This window comes from Phyllostomus hastatus, unplaced genomic scaffold (genome assembly GCF_019186645.2).
Source record: "Phyllostomus hastatus isolate PE091 unplaced genomic scaffold, TTU_PhHast_1.1 phas_contig_40, whole genome shotgun sequence".
Taxonomy (NCBI): Eukaryota; Metazoa; Chordata; class Mammalia; order Chiroptera; family Phyllostomidae; genus Phyllostomus; species Phyllostomus hastatus.
Window position 1 is genome coordinate 90,255,945 of NW_025333872.1, and position 16,459 is coordinate 90,272,403.

A 16,459-nucleotide genomic window follows, 5' to 3' on the forward strand; every position below is an offset into this window, starting at 1 on the left:
GAAATATATATATCTTAATGCCTATCTGAACACAATGTATACAGACATTTTTATATTCCCTCAAAATATGTACCATATAAACAGCTATAAACTTAAGCATCCTTGACAACTTGGGAAATGATTGGCAAATCGTGTCATTTCCTTACTCCACTATGTCTAGACTATGTGTTGCATTTCACTATGAATGCAATGTGAAATCGGTAATGCTAGCATGCAGGGACCGATTCTTACCTTTCTAAGATGCTCTTCAAACTTTTGCTGCTGAGATAAATGTCCCAGGATAATTCCTTCCAGACTCTGCGCATGCTCTCGAAGTTCTTCCCAGTATCTTCTTATTTGTGTCAACTTGGCTTTGATTCGAGCCGATTCTCCCGCGGTAATAAACTGAGCAAAAGACTGAGCTTCTTCTTCTAGTTCTGTAACGCTGCTGATCTTACTTTCTATCTCCTGAATTGTGACCTAGTATTGACAATGAGAAAAAAGACAATGTGGGCTGAGCAAGCTTGCCTTCCTGAAATGGCATAGATGTTGCAGAGACAGAAAACTGACATTTCAATGTATTTGGATCAACACCACCATGTGTTTCCCGACCTCATTTTTGGTTGCTACAGATGCAGACAGTATCTAAAACAGGCATTGATGGTTGTACCCGCTGGACAGAGAACACAGAGAAAAAGCTATTCCTGCTTGGAGTGACGTAAGCAGGGAGACATCCTCGGAATTCTCGCAGTGTCTCGGAAGGCACCTAGAATTCCCTGTTTACCCTGTGAGTCAAGCATTTTAACCTCCTGACCTGGGGAACAGTGTGTTCCAATAATGCACAAGAATGCTAATATTGACATTTAAGTTTTCTGAAATGTAGTTGAGTATTTAATATTTTACCAGATGACATGCTTATCTGATTCCACTCCTACCTAAGCTCAGTCTTTTCACATTTATCACCTATTCTTTATGCCAGTGTATTCCAAATTTGGGATACGTTAAGATTCCCTGGCCCCCATCCTCAGTGCCTCAGGCTCAGTAGGTCTCATGTGGGGCCAAGCCTGCAATTCTAACAACTTCTCAGGAGTCGCCTCTGCTGCTGACCTGGGCCCCACTCTATGACCGCTGCTGTATTCACTCGCTGTGGGCTCTACAGGAAAGCATTTACTTGCTACAATTTCCATTGGGGCCACTTAATATATTATCCAACACATGAAAAGTGCGGAAGGCCCCTAATGACGTGTGTGCCTATGTGAGTGGAGTGTGTGTGTGTCTCTCATAACCATACAGGCTTATTTATGTATGAGGAAATAAGAATTTTTTTCCAAGAAAAACAGCCAAATTTTCCTATCAAAATAAAGCCAAGAATTCAGACAAACCTCTTTCAAATAATTGAAATAGAAAATACTGTTATCCTAGAAAAAAATAAAAGGGACGCCTGCCTAGAGAAGGCCATCAGAAATAACCCACACGAGATTAGTGCCAGCGTGTCACTTACTTTGTTTTCATACACATGACTAGTGCGGCACATTTCAGGGATACTTGTTGTGTGAGCGTTAATACAAGCTTCCTTTGTTTTGATTTTTTTTAAAGATAATATTTTTTAGAAAAATTTCTCACAAATTTAACAAAAATACATTTGCTCCTTCGGGCCAATAATTATTGTAGGTGCTTGCAACACCTCAATGAAACAATTTTAGTTAGCTTCAAAGCTGTTAGTTCTTAGTGTGGTGCACGTCATCAACAAATTAATAAGTGCAAATTATGTAATCACATTGTTGGACCGTGGCAACCATTTTTCTAATCCAAGATGAGAAGGTGGAAGATGAACCCAATACATATTCTTATCACCAAGTAGGAATAGATTACCAATTGGGGATAAGAAATCAGTCAATTTAGAATAGCGCATAATGGAGAACAAAAAGTGGGTGTACAGGTAAATATCATCACAACAGTGCCGATGTTATGAATCAGTTTTACCCTAAGGTTGCTTTAAATTTAAAACATGATCACAAGTATTACCATATTTTTAAATATTTTCTACAATTTAATTCTGTATGAAAACAGAACATAAAACCTATTAGCCCAGGTTCCACAGTAAAGAGTATTCCACTCTGTTTTTGCTTATTTCTAACAAATATGTATTTCTTGCTCTTCATATTCATTGACTATATTTACAAACAGTTTTCAAAATGCCATTTTGGAATATTAAAATATATTTCTACTCTGATGGCATAAAAATCCACAACTGAAAGTTCATATATTTAAAAATTAAATGTGTAATTGTTTGGTTTCCTGAAGCGCAACAATGCAATGGGATTTGATAACTGAGGTGTTTCAGAAGTCTTGGAGTTAAGAGTGAATGATAGTGAGACAAATTAATAGAGAGAATAAGCAAATGAAGAAGTGTATGTCAAAATATTTGAAAGACAAATTTTGAAAGAAAACCAAGTGTGCTATTCTTTATTTTCTTAGAATTTAGAGAAAGGGATTAAATGACAACTTTTCAAAATATCTTAAAAGACTGAACATATTCCACGAATATTCGTGATGGCTTGACCTTTGTTTTTCCTAGTGAAGTGCACACGACAGGAGCAGACCGGGCACGGCAGGCTCCGCGCAGCCTCAGGTGCGGAAGGCGGGTGATAAACCAGGATGCCCTGCACAGCGTGCCACCCAGGATGAGCCACGTTGCGCCCTCCCACCATGCACATGGCAATGACTTGCTCTGAGTCATAATGGGAAACGTTGCTTCACCTTCGCATTGATTTTACTGTGTTTAATGGGATGAAAGGGCAGAGGCTTTCCCCATTCCAATACAATGAGCTGGGATAGAAAACAAAAAGTGGCTGAATTTTTTAAATGTGAGGTGTAAAAACTACATATAAAAAAAGAGAAGTGAATACAGAATTCATTTCTTTTAGCCCATTTTTTTCTTAAACTATTTGAATGACGTGAAGGGTGATGGTCTGTGCACGTCGTTATTTTGGAGCGGAGGGAGCTCAGATGTCACAGCATCTTAGTCTGTGGCCTGAAGGTCATCGGAAATAAAAGAATTGGAGCAATGGGGAGTGATTGCTTCGCCTAAAGAATTTAATTTCTCCTCCTTATGGTTTGTGAGGGTAAACACCACTGATACTTGAACTAGGCATTTGGGATAATTCTGTACAGTTGTAGATGATGAATACAGTTCATGTTGTAGAAATGAATCAACAGAGAACTCCAATGGGATTCATTCAAAATCAAGGAAAAGAATAATGTAACCATAAAAGCATTTTAATAATATTGCACACAATATTGACTTTGAATGCTTAAGTCAGACAATATTAATACATAATTCCATCTATAAACAGTTGCCCAGCATCAATCAAGACCTCTTAGCTCAGCAATTTGTGTGAATTTAATTTGGATGGAGTCACATAGCAATGAAAGATTTGTCCTAGGACCAAATGGCATTTGATGAAATGTAAGAAAGGAATATGTTTTTTAGAATTTTCTTTTCTTTGTTGATTTTTTATTGAGAGACAGAATGAGAGAGAGAGAGAGAGAGAGAGAGAGAGAAACATTGATTTGTTGTTCCACTTATTTATGCATTCATTGGTTGACTCTTGAATGTGCCCCAATGGAACCCGCAGCCTCGACATATTGGGAAAATGCTCTAATCAACTGAGCTACCTGGCCAGGGCAGAAAGGAGCTTTTAAAAGCTAGGCATGGTTTACAAATGCAAGGAATGTGTGAGCAGGTCACCTTAATTTGGTTGATTTGCATGTCCATGGCAGATGACGAAGTTTCCAAGGCTTTGAGTTCTTTTTCTTTCTCAGTTATCCAGATGGACAGGGTCTCAAAATTATTGCCAAAATGATCCCACTTGTTTTTCACCATTTCCATGGTTTTAATACTAAAATTAACCAAATTCAGTAAATAAAATGCAGTATTTTAATAAAGAACAACAACACATTTTTCTTTAAATCACCAGGTGAAAAGATAGCTAAGACATTTGTGACCATGTCAAAGTTTAAACTGTTAGAACGGGGGAGGGGAGGGGACACATACATTCGATCAGATGAGTTTGTTAGTTCTCGTCTTCCTATCTCCTCTGAGAATGAGCATTTAACAAGAAAGCATCTACACCATGTTGTGAATGGAACTGTGCTTCGAACAAAACGTCGCTGGGTCCAAAGGAGGTGGAGTCCAGGGTTAACCTAGTTCAACTGTATGTGGCCAGTAGTTGCCAGGATCCCTTTGCATAAACTGCCCACATACATTCCAATGCACACCAGTTTTCAGCAGCCCTACCGTTACGGTCCTCTTGCTCCTAGAGGAGACACACTGCAGGGGTGCTTTCTGCTCAGAGATCTTTGTAAATGCATCTTTATGAATTAAGATAGAGCTTGTAACTTGAATTCCATGCTAATAGGCAGGGTCTGCTCTATCATTAGAGCTTGTCTATAATCTATAATCTATAATTTCAGCTATTCTTAGATGCCTTTAGTGTCTTGATTCCAAAATACTTTTATAAATCCCTGTACACGAGCACCCCAACTGCTTTTAGAGAATTTGGGCTTTATTTGTGAGAAATCTAGTGAACAAAAATTTAACTATAGATTTCCAGTTTGTATTAGCTCTGCCTAGATAACCACGTGATTATGGCTTTCAGTTTAGAAAAAGAGTAAGAAACTTATAGTCTATCATTGCACTAAATCTTTTGCTTAAAAAAAAGTGAATTTTCCATTTACCAAAAGGCACTTGAAAACATCAAGAAAAATACAATGGCAGAAAAATTGATTGTCAAATTAATTAATTTTGTAGTCTCAAATGTATACCCTGGATGTGCCTAATGCTCTCATGAGTACAGGTAATGCAAGCTATGTCATATTGCAAGTTTTTCAATAGAATAAAGATGCAAGTGCACATTCATTGTAAAAGTAGCTTCCTTTCAAATAAACTCTAAGTTTTACTATTTCCATACCTTGATGAATAATAATTAATATTTAAAGTTCTCAAAGTTTAGAGTCATAATTTCCTTTAAATAAATTATTTAACAAACTTTAAAGTTTAGACAGCGTATAATCTTAATTTCAAAGTGTCAAGAGTATTAAAGACAAATTTTATATTTCAAAATCCATCTTAAAAATTATGTCTTATACCTTAAGAATGTATCAGTGATTTGCCACTAAATAACCTTTAAAATAGAAATGTTCAGTCATATTATTCTCAGGAACCTTGGCCATATTCTCAGATGTTTATTCCCTTTAATTTTTTATGTATATTCTGTGCATAACAAGAAACTGTAGGTCAAGGATTTTCAACCGGTTTGTTGTAAGAATTTTAAAAACATGCAGTACCTATTTTTTCCCTTAGATTGTTCCATTAAAAAATGACAACAGCCAGAACAACAATAGTCATCCATGGGAATGAATCAAAATTATACCTATTTTTTGTCAGATTGGCAAAAAATATGTATGTTTTGTTGTGCTGAGAATTTTAGTAATTGGCAATGTGCACCATGAGACAAAAAGGTTGAAAATCTCTGCCATAAGCCAAACTACTCTCACTTTCTTTTTTAGGTAAACATATATCAAATATTTACAAATAGAATAGATTTTTGAAGTCAATTTTTGGAAATAGAATATCTCCCAGTGGAATTTGAATACTGAGGCACTGTTAATAAGCTTTGCTAGCTTAGAGATGAAGACGTTTGGATTCTACCCTATGTATTTAGGTTCAGAATCTGCACAACCAAAATATCTCTTCTTTCTTCTAACTGGCAACAACAACAAAATTCAGTAAAAAATTATTTTCAATACTGGTTCTTTTTTGAGATTTCCCTCTTCAATGTATGAAGGCCACAAAATTTAACAGATATGGCTTTTTCACAAACAGAATCAGTTTATGATGCAAAAACCACATCCCTTATACTTTTCTGCTCTGTTATGGTATATAAAGGTTGGCTTCTGGGTTGGTGGCATTCATCTTTTGAATTCTGAGTCGCTTCCTCAAAACATGCTGAACTACACAGACACTTGGAGATTTTAAGAGAATGTTTTGAACACAATACGCAGGGAAGACTGTACGAAACTGTATCTCAGAGAAGAAAGCTTAGGACTTGTCAAGCACATACTCTTCTTCAAGGGTGTCTTCTAATTTTTGGACTTGCTCTTTGATGGACTTGGCCTGCTGCTGGAGCCGCTGCTTATTCTTGGGCCCGAGCGGTATCTCCGAAGCTTCCTTCACAAGATTCTCAGCCTGAACGGCGATACCTTCAGTTCGTTTAGAGAACTCCTAGAAAAATAGACAATTATAATTGTTAGGAAGGCACCTCCCATTAAACTCTGCCCTCAAATATATCACATATATGTGCTGAGGAGTCTCCCACAAACCGGATGGATGGGTAGGTTCACACCTGTATGAGCATTAGCTCATGAATGCACGGAGTAATGAAACCCATGTGTTTTCTTCCTGGCCAGAAGAGACTTAGCTAAATTGTTTTCATTTTATATACACAAGTGGGTACAGGCCTTCGCAGTTATCCAGCCATTCTCACACAAATGTTTTTTCATTGTTTCCTGGGTTGAGTTTATTGTTTAAAATTCTGAGCTTCATTCTAATAATTAACTTACCCACAAATATGTTAGTGTATTACAGGCCAGTTCAGGCAATGATCAATAGTGATTGATTATCTTTATTTTTCAATCATAAAGATAATAAATTTCTAGAGCAATACATATAAACTTTTGTTTATGCAATTGAAGAATATCTGGGTCAATCAGAGTATCACTGTTATTTACTCTAAAGAAATATTGTGTTAGCTGGTTCTCTGAAAAGAGATGTAATCTGATATTAATGTTGTTAAACATATTTACCATATAGTCATATACTGTATGATGGACAGAAGGAAAGTTTTCGTACCAGTCAAACCTAGACTAGAATCTTGGATTTGAAAATTACTAGATTTTGGCTTTGATGGATTACTTTTCAGGTCTGGCTCTTTAATATAAAATAGTGGTGTTTTTCTTGTGAGGTCATTGGTAGCATTTAATTAGCAACTTCATTTTTAACTGCCTGGCACACTAGCAAGTGTCTATCATAATTTGTTTACATCTTTCACGTAAAATTGGGGAAAAAATAGTTTATAAGTTCACACAGTGATTTTCAGTAAGAGTGAACTACCTTAATTTGAAATGAATATATTTGAGGCACTAATAAATTTTAGCTATTATCTGAATTTTGTTAGGTAAATATGTTGAATAGTGAATTTAAAAATGTAAACCAAGCGATGATCTTGAGTGAAAAAGATTAACTAGTGTCTCATTTCTTCTCATGTAAGAAAATATCACAGGAGGTTTAAATTTTGATCACAAAAAAAAACCCTCTAATAGGTGGGTAATGTAGAAATACAATGTAAATAACTTTTTAAAGTCAACTTTTAATAGCCATCTTTGGCCACAGAGCACCTCCCAGAATTGTTACATAATGCCATGTAAGATAGAGTTACTAAATAATCCTATTATAACTTCATGTTTGGAAAACTCCATATCTTCATAGAAATATCAACATTATTTCAAAGAAGTACCCTGTAATTTAAGGGAATAAAAATGAGTAAGTACAGCTTCCTTACAGTAGAGGGATTTATAATGTCCAAAAATATGGTATCAGTATTTGCTAATGTCACAACTTTATAATCCGAGTTTATGAATGCCCACTATTGCTATATGTGAGCTTACAGTCACTGTAGATTCAATTATGAAATCCAAAGTCTAGACCTTTGTAGATAATTGAGTCTAGACCTTTGTAGATAATTGAGTCTACAGTGACTGTAAGCTCACAAATAGCAATAGTGGGCATTCATAAACTCGGATTATAAAGTTGTGACATTAGCAAATACTGATACCATATTTTTGGATCATTGTAAATCCCTCTACTGTAAGGAAGTTGTACTTATTCATTTTCATTCTCTTATCTTTGGAGTTCATAATGTTCCAGAATCCCATGAATGGAATCAGAAGTATAAAATAGTATTCTTTCCCTTAGTGTTTCCCAGATGCAAGGAGAAACCACAGAGAAAGTAGAGCTATGTCTGACATTGTTTATATACAGTCACCAAGAGCCTCATGCAAGCTACGAATGGGGCAAGCACAACATCAAGGAATCCAAAGAACAGAATGGTGTTGACAAAGCCTGCTTTAAACAAAAGTAGGATCACAGTGTAAGGCTTTTCATCTACATCCTAAGGAGACGGCGTGAGTGGCGGCAGGAGGTGGCAGGAAACAGTGGACTCGGGCATGGGATCGGCCTGGAGTCGAGCAGGCTCCGTCCTTGGCGAGCTGCGTGACCTTAGGACACGTAGCTCTCCGAATGCTCCTTAAGTCATCAGCAAAGCCTTGTTGTGAAGATTAAACATGATGTTGCCATGAACACCCGCCCACACACTGGCAGGCAGAAAGCGAAGTTCCTTAGCACAACCCCTCCAGGGCTACAACTGGGATAAAGGCTGTATTAGCAATGACAAGTGAGCAGAGAAATAGAGAACAATTCTTCTAGCTTACAAGTGCCTGTGCGGCAGCATATTTTAAAAATGAAAGTAGAACAGAGTAGCTAAGAGTCTGGGCTCTGGACTCAGGCCTCTTGGGTTTGAATCCCAAACTCACCAGGCAGTAATCCTAAAATCTTACATGAATTCACTAATAGCTATGACCCTTATATTTCCTCCTGTATACGAGGGGATTAACACTGGTACCTATTTTTTAGAATTATTTGGGTGAAATTAAAGAAGATGATAAACATCAAGTGATTAGCCCAGCATATAGTATATATTCAATTAATGTTAGCAGATATTATTAAATCACCCCCAAAGTATGAAAGATCATGGGTTAAGGAAAGTTTTAATAAGAATAAAAGGTTACATTTGTTGCATTTGTAGCTGATAAACTGACTCAAAGGACCACAGGGTGTCAGACACCCTGCATGGAACCTGTGTGGAACCCCTATATGATAATTAACCCAATAACTATAGTTGTATTTATTTTTTAAAAGTCTGGTGTATTTTAATGTATAAAATAATTAAAATTAAAAGTAATGTTCTACTTAAATAACTGGTGAAAATCATACAGAATCAAAAGATTAAGTAGTCTTATAAACTTTCAGTTCCTCAGTTAATAAGAGATATAATAAAAAAGAGCGGATGAAATGCAGAAAAGCTTTTCACTGGTAAGAAAACAAAAACTGAAGGATGTACTTCCTAAAGGCGGTAAAAGGATAAATAAAAGAGTATTCTTTCCTATGCATTGGCTGATGCATTTTAATACTAATTCAGTCTTTTTATAAACTCCAAACACCAAAGCAGGAGCCAAAATAACCTATACAAGCCTCCAAATCCTTTGTATGAATCTATCAGTCTGCTCTGAGTGTCCAGGGCCTTCCATGTACAGGCTGGAGCTCACCGTGGACGACAGCTACACGGTGCCTCTTGGATGTGCCCCCGGAGCCTCATACTCCTTCAGTTGCAAACAGGGTTGGTCATCTTTCCCCACGACAGCTGTTCCTTCAGGTTCCTGCCTCACTCCCATTGCCTCTGGAGACTCAGAACCCTGGGTATCATCTTCTTTTCCTTCACTCTGTGTCTCTTGCATCTGTCACCACCGCCACCCCCTTCACCCTCATTCCCGTTCATGTCAACGCATACATGCGTGTCTTTCTAATTGGATCCCATGGCTCCAGGCTTTCACCCTCGCAACGTCCCACACCCGCTTGAACACTCATCTCCCTAAAGCACCGCCCTGATCACATGACTCTCTTTCTTAAAACCCTTAAGTGCTCCAGGTGGCCTGGAGAGTCTTTGCTTTACAACTGTGCTTCATTTTTCTGCTTTACGACATGGAATCCCATATCTCACACTGTTATACTTTATGTCATTTCTCACTTCAGGAATGATCATTATCTGCCCCAAGTTCTGCTTTCTGTCTTTACCTGCCCTTCAATATTCAGCTAGAAATATCACTGTCTTCAGAAAAAAATGTTGTAATGCATTTGTCTATTAGGGAACTATTTTCCATTTTAATGAAAACTTTCTCTCAGTTTTTGATGTTTAAATCTTGTTTATGTTTTTGTTTCCCAGAGAAACTGGACCAGTGTATTTGTGAGTGGATGATCAAGAAACAATAAGTATTGATTAAATGCATAATTATAATAACTAACGGCAATAGGGAGGGGAAACACAGTTTTTCCTCTGAATGAATACCAAGGGACTCTATGTCTTACTGAGGATATACCTTTGTCTGTTCCAATTCTGAAGATAAACTTTCCAAGCTGCTAAAACTCAGGAAGCGCTCATGGTTGGAACCTGTTTGAAAAAGGTATCTGACCACTGTCTCTTTGTTGGTTTCAAATCGCTCCCATTTTCTTAATGTGACCTAAATTAAAAAAATATATAAATATCACATAATATTATGAATTATCAAAGTATGTCACAAAATAGTGTTCGCATTCCCATTCTTTGTCAGGCTGTCAACTGCTAGTTAAGCCTAGCAGTTCAATGGTTACACCGAATAAGGATGATCCTAATGGCCTCCACAGGAATTTCCCCTTTGAGTCTCAGTTCATCTACAAAAAGAATATGTGTGAACTAGGGCTCTGAGTTTTCTACCAGCTTTAATGTCCTATGAATCTAAGGATAGTGCTTTAAGTGTCGATAAGGGACAAAGGAAAAGAAAGCCTCCCGTATTGTGTCAAAAAGAAAAGAAAGAAGGAAGGAAAGGAGGAAGGAAGGGAGGAAGCAAGCAAGCAAAGAAGGGAGGAAGGAAAAAAGGAAGGGAGAAGGGAAGGGAGGGGAGGGGAAGGGAAGGGAAGGGAAGGGAAGGGGAAAGGGAAACAGGAGAGAGAGAAGAAAGGGCAGTGGGTAGCAAGCTGGGGGCAAAATTCAAAAGCGTTATTTCAGGTAATGTGTCAGGATCCCAATAAAGCCTAACAGCATGGCTGCTGGACTGGGCAACATGAAATAATTCATTGTCCATTTCTAGATTCAGGCTAGTGTGAATTAAAGCCCTGGCTTTATTGTTGATCACTGCTCTGTGTCTTGGAGTCATGTCTTCAAACTCTTTCTTTTGGAAGCGTCCACACTTGCAAAATGTGCTCATTGTAGTTACCCATCTCATAAGGCTGATGTGCTGCTTACAAGAGATCACTCATGTGGTGGATGGAGCATCATAGGTGGAAAGGAACGTTTTCTCCCACGAGCAGGAGGTGCAACCCGTGCCCGGAAGTTAACGCGGCCCTGGACTTCCCGTCTCCCACCTGGATGCGGCGTTCCTGCTTCTCCCTGCTGCGCTCCAGGCCATCCAGGGTGCTCTCCAGCTTCTGCAGCTCCTCCTGGACCTGGCCGGGCAGCCCGCCTTCTCCCTGCTGAGCCTGTGTCATCTGCTGCTGCACGTCCCTCTTCTTTGCACAGATCCTCTTTGTCTTTTGCTGGAAGCATTTGTTCAACAGGTGGACCTAAGGTTACTCTCCGAGCAGGACCATAGACACCCATGCTTTAGGACAGGTGCAAAATGCACGACCTCACACAGTGTGGGCCCCTGCTACTTTAAAGTTAACAGGGACAGTAAACACTGGGGATGAGGACAGTGCATTCATCCAAAATGGGCATTATTTATAAACAGTTGATGTTGTGAATGGTAAACAACATAATTAATTTGGTCTTGGTGTTTTAACTGAGTGCAAATTCAGACATTTAGCACTTTGTGCAATATTCCAAAAGGAATTTGGCAAAACTATTCATTTGACATGGTTCTCCTAAAATAATTATTTTTCTGCTTAAACACACAAAGTTCTAACTCCATTTTTAAAAATCATTTATGCTCTAAAAAGTGTGAATATTAAGAAATTGCATTCCTGGGCATACACAGAATGATTAATCAGCTGAGCTATCTAGGGAAAGTTAAGTTTTAAAATAAACTTTTTATTGAATTATAATGTACAAACAGAATGGTATGCAAATCTCAAGCATACAGCTCATGAATTTTCACAAATAAACACACACATAACCAAATATTTGATTCAAGAAATGTGAAATCATAAAATATAATGTAAGAATCTACAATCTCATATTTCTCTGACTTAAAGTAAATTAAAACCCAAACACAACTTTTATAAGAATTGGGAACAATGTAATATCAAGCATTAACTTCTTTTGCACTTACAGCCTTTTTACAATGACTAATTATCAGTGTATCTATAAAGCCCAGAAGCTGCCATTTTATGCATACCTTTAGTATAACTCCCATTTTTATATTATTATATTTATGATTAACGAGATTTGCTGTATATTAAGTTAGCTAGAATTTTGTCATTAAAATATTTTATTTGAATTATACTTCTACTGAGTTTGACAAGTGAAGATGATCCAAATTGCTTATCATCAATACATGTACCATAATTTCATTACTTCCAGTGCTAAGCCTAAGTAAACATACTCTCTGAAAGGCCCGGCACGTCATCTAAGTTGCAATTTCCCAAAGTAAAATGTATTAAAAATTGTAAATTGAAAAGTGATATTTTAATATAATGACAAAAGAATGTTGATCTCAAATATGAAGCAATTATCTCTATGCTTCCAGTCTCTGTCATGAAAAGGACAATTTGCAAGTTTTATGAAGGTTTTCACAGCTAACTCAACTTTCCCTTCCTGATATTTCTTGACCTTTTTGGTGCCATCCAATCACTCCGGCTGGGAATTTATCTTGCAGGATCTTTGAAATATTTAATATTTAACCATTCAGCTGGGCTCCTTCCAGCACACCCTGCCCCCTTTCCCTTGCCCTTGCCCAGTGGATACCCCATTCCCCATGCTGGTTCTGTCCATCATCCACTGATCAATTTGCCATGAACGTGTTGGGGAGAGAGGCATTGTACCTGGTGATGAAGAAGTAACTGCTGCGCTTCAAACAGGTTTTCCGTGTCCAAGATCTTCTCAGCTTCCTCCTGGACTTCTTTAGAACCAGACATTAGCTCTTCAAGGGAACTCTGGACTATTTCTTTGTACTGGACACAGTCCCCAAAACTGCTTAACATCTTTTCGACCTAGGTTTTCGTGAAAAAATTGTAAATCATATGCTCATGTAATCTTAAAGATTTTGAATAATTTGTATAAAGCCTTTCTCATCTACTTGAAATATATACACAGATCCCCGACCTTTATTCCCTCATATATTTCAAGGCTTTTTTACTCATTATTCAACTGCACAGTCACTTCTGGGAGTTGCAAGTCTCCTTTGACATGGTGCTGTGTGCCATATTAAAAACCTACTCTACCTCAAAATCAAGGCGGAATAATAAATCTGTATATATTGTATATATCGTCTCCTGGATCCTTTTAATTCTAATTATTTAAAAAGTCTAGTTATTAAAAACCTAATTATGGAAAAAGTGTGTTGTAAGAAAGTTATGTTTATTCTACTTAAACTAAGGGGAAATTTTGCATAGAGGAAAAAGAACTAAAAGGGTATTTATTGAAAATGCACTTCTAATAAGTGTAATACATAAAACAATATACTTTCTAATTTTATGGGGTTTTTTAGTGGATTCTTTTTCTTGTCATTTCCCCTAATTTTCAGCTTTGTCTTTTGCCTAATTTCTGCTTCCTCTATGTTACTATACAAGCATGTTTTTATTTTCAAAGTCTACCTCCCTCCATCTTCACTGGAGTAATCATTTTAACATCGTATTATCATCTGTCTTCCACAGAAGCCTTCAGTGTCTCCTTCTCTCATGCTCTTTTTTTTTCTGTGACCCTCTTCTGCTCTGACTTTGTCCCAGGTAACTTGGAGCGTGCTGTTCTCCAAACAAACAGAAATAAAACCCTATGAAAACCACATAGCTCTCAGTAAATCACAGCTCTGGGGAAAGAAGTGACTTTTCATTATATATCGTTAATCCACAGCCTTTCTTTCTTACACTAGACAATTGTAAACACTTTGTGTTCAATTAATTTAAATACTAAATAGATTATAATCGAAGGAAGCCCTGGATGTGTCAAATTCATCTTTTTATATCAATATTTACATGAACAGAATATTTATTTTCTCTGCCCCTTTTTTCGCTCTGTTTAAGTAACAAAAAGGGTATTAAGATAAACTATACAGAATACATATGAGTGTGCAAAGAACTCATGCCTGCATGTGTTAGATTGTTGCTACAGGTCCCATGAGAGTTTCTGAAAGATAAAGCAAATAAACGGCCTTGATAAAATGTTAGGGTGAATAATAATTTCCAAATTTAAAGGTTGCCAAAGTGGTTGTGTGTCTATAATAGAATATAAATTAATCTTTTGGCATGACTAAAACCATTTGGTAGATCTTGGATCAAGGATTATCTGCACATATACTTACTTTTTTGTATTAGTATCCTTACTCTTATCCTTCCCTTCTTGAGCAAAGGAGAAGTTGAGACAAATAATACCAGAATTTCATTTAAAGTATGGTATGGCAACTATCTAAACTTGGTTACTGCTATGAAAGATGGGTCACCTAAGCATCAAAATAGCTTATGTTCCAAAATTTAATTAATCTGATTGTTGTTTTTAATTTGTCAAAAAAAAATTTTTTAAAGATTTAATTTATTTATTTCCAGAGAGGGAAGGGAGAGAGGGAGATAGAGAGAGAGAAACATCAATGTGTGGTTGCTGGATGTCTAGGACTGCAACCCAGGCATGTGCCCTGACTGGGAATCAAACCTGCGACACTTTGGTTCGCAGCCCGTGCTCAATCCACTGAGCTATGCCAGCCAGGGCTTGTCAAAAAAATTTTAAGAATACTGTATGTTACACATCAAAATTATCATGTAGAACTAAATCATAAGCAGTTGAGAGTATCTTTGGCTTATATAAATTCATTTATAGAGTCTTAGGTAGATCTATATGGATTAAAAATATAAAAGGTTAACTATCAAACTATGATATTAGGGACAGCTAGAGAGAATTCCAGATCTTCAGCATAAAGGGACTTTGTAGTCATTCAATTAATCATTGTTTCTTGCACGTTTATTAATGATTTCAAGAAATACTGGTAGCTTGCTATTCAACTTTACATTCTCATATTATCTTCTAGGCACAAACCCAAAAAGGAATGGATCTGATAAGCTGTACACCAACCAATCTGAAATTACATATCCAACCATGACAGAGACCATACTTCCAACATTCTACTCTTCTTTCCCACCAATATTCATACATATCAACCATTGTGTTTCAACTAAGATTTTGTCATATACCTACTAGGTAGATTACAACCAAAAGAGAAAGGACCTTCGGAGTCCCCCTCTCCCCAGACCTGACTGTTCAGAGTGGGAGGAAATGACATACCTCTGACAACAAACTTCCGAAAGCCTTGAAGGAACTAGACAGTTTGGCCAGCTCATCTCCCTGCTTCTGGGCTTCTTTCTCAGAGGAAACTTCAGTCAAATCTTTAAGTCTGGACTTCAGCCAGCTGAGAGTCTCGCCTTTTTGGGTAACGCTGTTTCTTATCTCCTGGAATGGAAGAACACTCTTAATGAACAAAATGCAATCGTGAACATAACTTTCCAGAAAGAACAGATTCAAATGAAGAAGGCAGGTCAGGTGGAGGTAGGGAAGCCAGACAGTCACTCACCAATGGAGTGCCTGCTTGTACTACTTTGCTCTGATCCTTCACAAAAGTCTACAACAGTGAGAAAGAAATGGTTCTCCAACACTCATACTTTATGTGGAAAGTCAGTACTCCCTATACCAAAATCACCTTCATAATCACAAGGCTAGAAATTTAGATACCCTGGGTCACAGCAAAGATGCTTCAAAAAGTCTCGAAGAAGAATATATGATACCAACATTGGGAATTGTAAGTATTTTGTTACTTTGCCTTCTGTGAGCTGGAAGGAACTTGATATTTTTTAAAGATTTTATTTATTTATTTTTAGAGAGGGAAGGGAGGGAGAGAGAGAGAGAGAGAGAGAAACATCAATGTGCAGTTGCTGGGGGCCGTGGCCTGCAACCCAGTCATGTGCCCTGACTGGGAATTGAACCCGTGATGCTTTGGTTCGCAGCCTGCACTCAATCCACTGAGCTACACCAGCCAGGGTGATATTTTTTGCAGAAAAGAAAAAAGAATCTCTTTTTAGCTAGCTAATTCTTCTATTGAACAGTTTACTCATTGAACATGATTACAGATGACCTAAAGATTTATTTTAGCTTTATTAACTCATAGTTTATGCCTCATTTTTAGTTAGGTTTTAGAAGTCAATACCCCAGGGAGTAAGAGACACAAAGAAGACCTCAACTCTCATCCAGGAAGGGAAGGGGTGCTGGGCAAGACAACGCCAGAGAGCCTGTGGGGCTCCAGGCTGGTAGGGCAGGGGACTCAGGGCGAGGTGGTTCAGGTAGCCCCTCCTTCCTACACCCACCCTGGGGAGCACAGGGGCAGAGTGCTTTCCAGCCAACCACATGTTTTGCTA

General features: G+C 37.6%; 1 protein-coding gene across 10 annotated transcripts in view; it reads right to left on the reverse strand.

Moving 5' to 3' along the window:
* The window catches only part of SYNE1 (spectrin repeat containing nuclear envelope protein 1), a 410,287-nt gene that overhangs the window by 249,314 nt on the left and 144,514 nt on the right, over positions 1-16,459 (reverse strand). For 9 of the 10 annotated variants that reach the window (XM_045842725.1, XM_045842724.1, XM_045842726.1 and 6 more), the window contains 7 exons: positions 15,336-15,500; positions 12,890-13,057; positions 11,273-11,443; positions 10,252-10,392; positions 6,105-6,265; positions 3,731-3,881; positions 232-459 (listed from right to left, as the gene is read on the reverse strand). In XM_045842725.1, coding sequence (XP_045698681.1) covers positions 232-459; positions 3,731-3,881; positions 6,105-6,265; positions 10,252-10,392; positions 11,273-11,443; positions 12,890-13,057; positions 15,336-15,500 — 1,185 coding nt within the window. The remainder of the gene's footprint in view (positions 1-231; positions 460-3,730; positions 3,882-6,104; positions 6,266-10,251; positions 10,393-11,272; positions 11,444-12,889; positions 13,058-15,335; positions 15,501-16,459) is intronic. The other variant, XM_045842728.1, reaches the window with a different exon arrangement.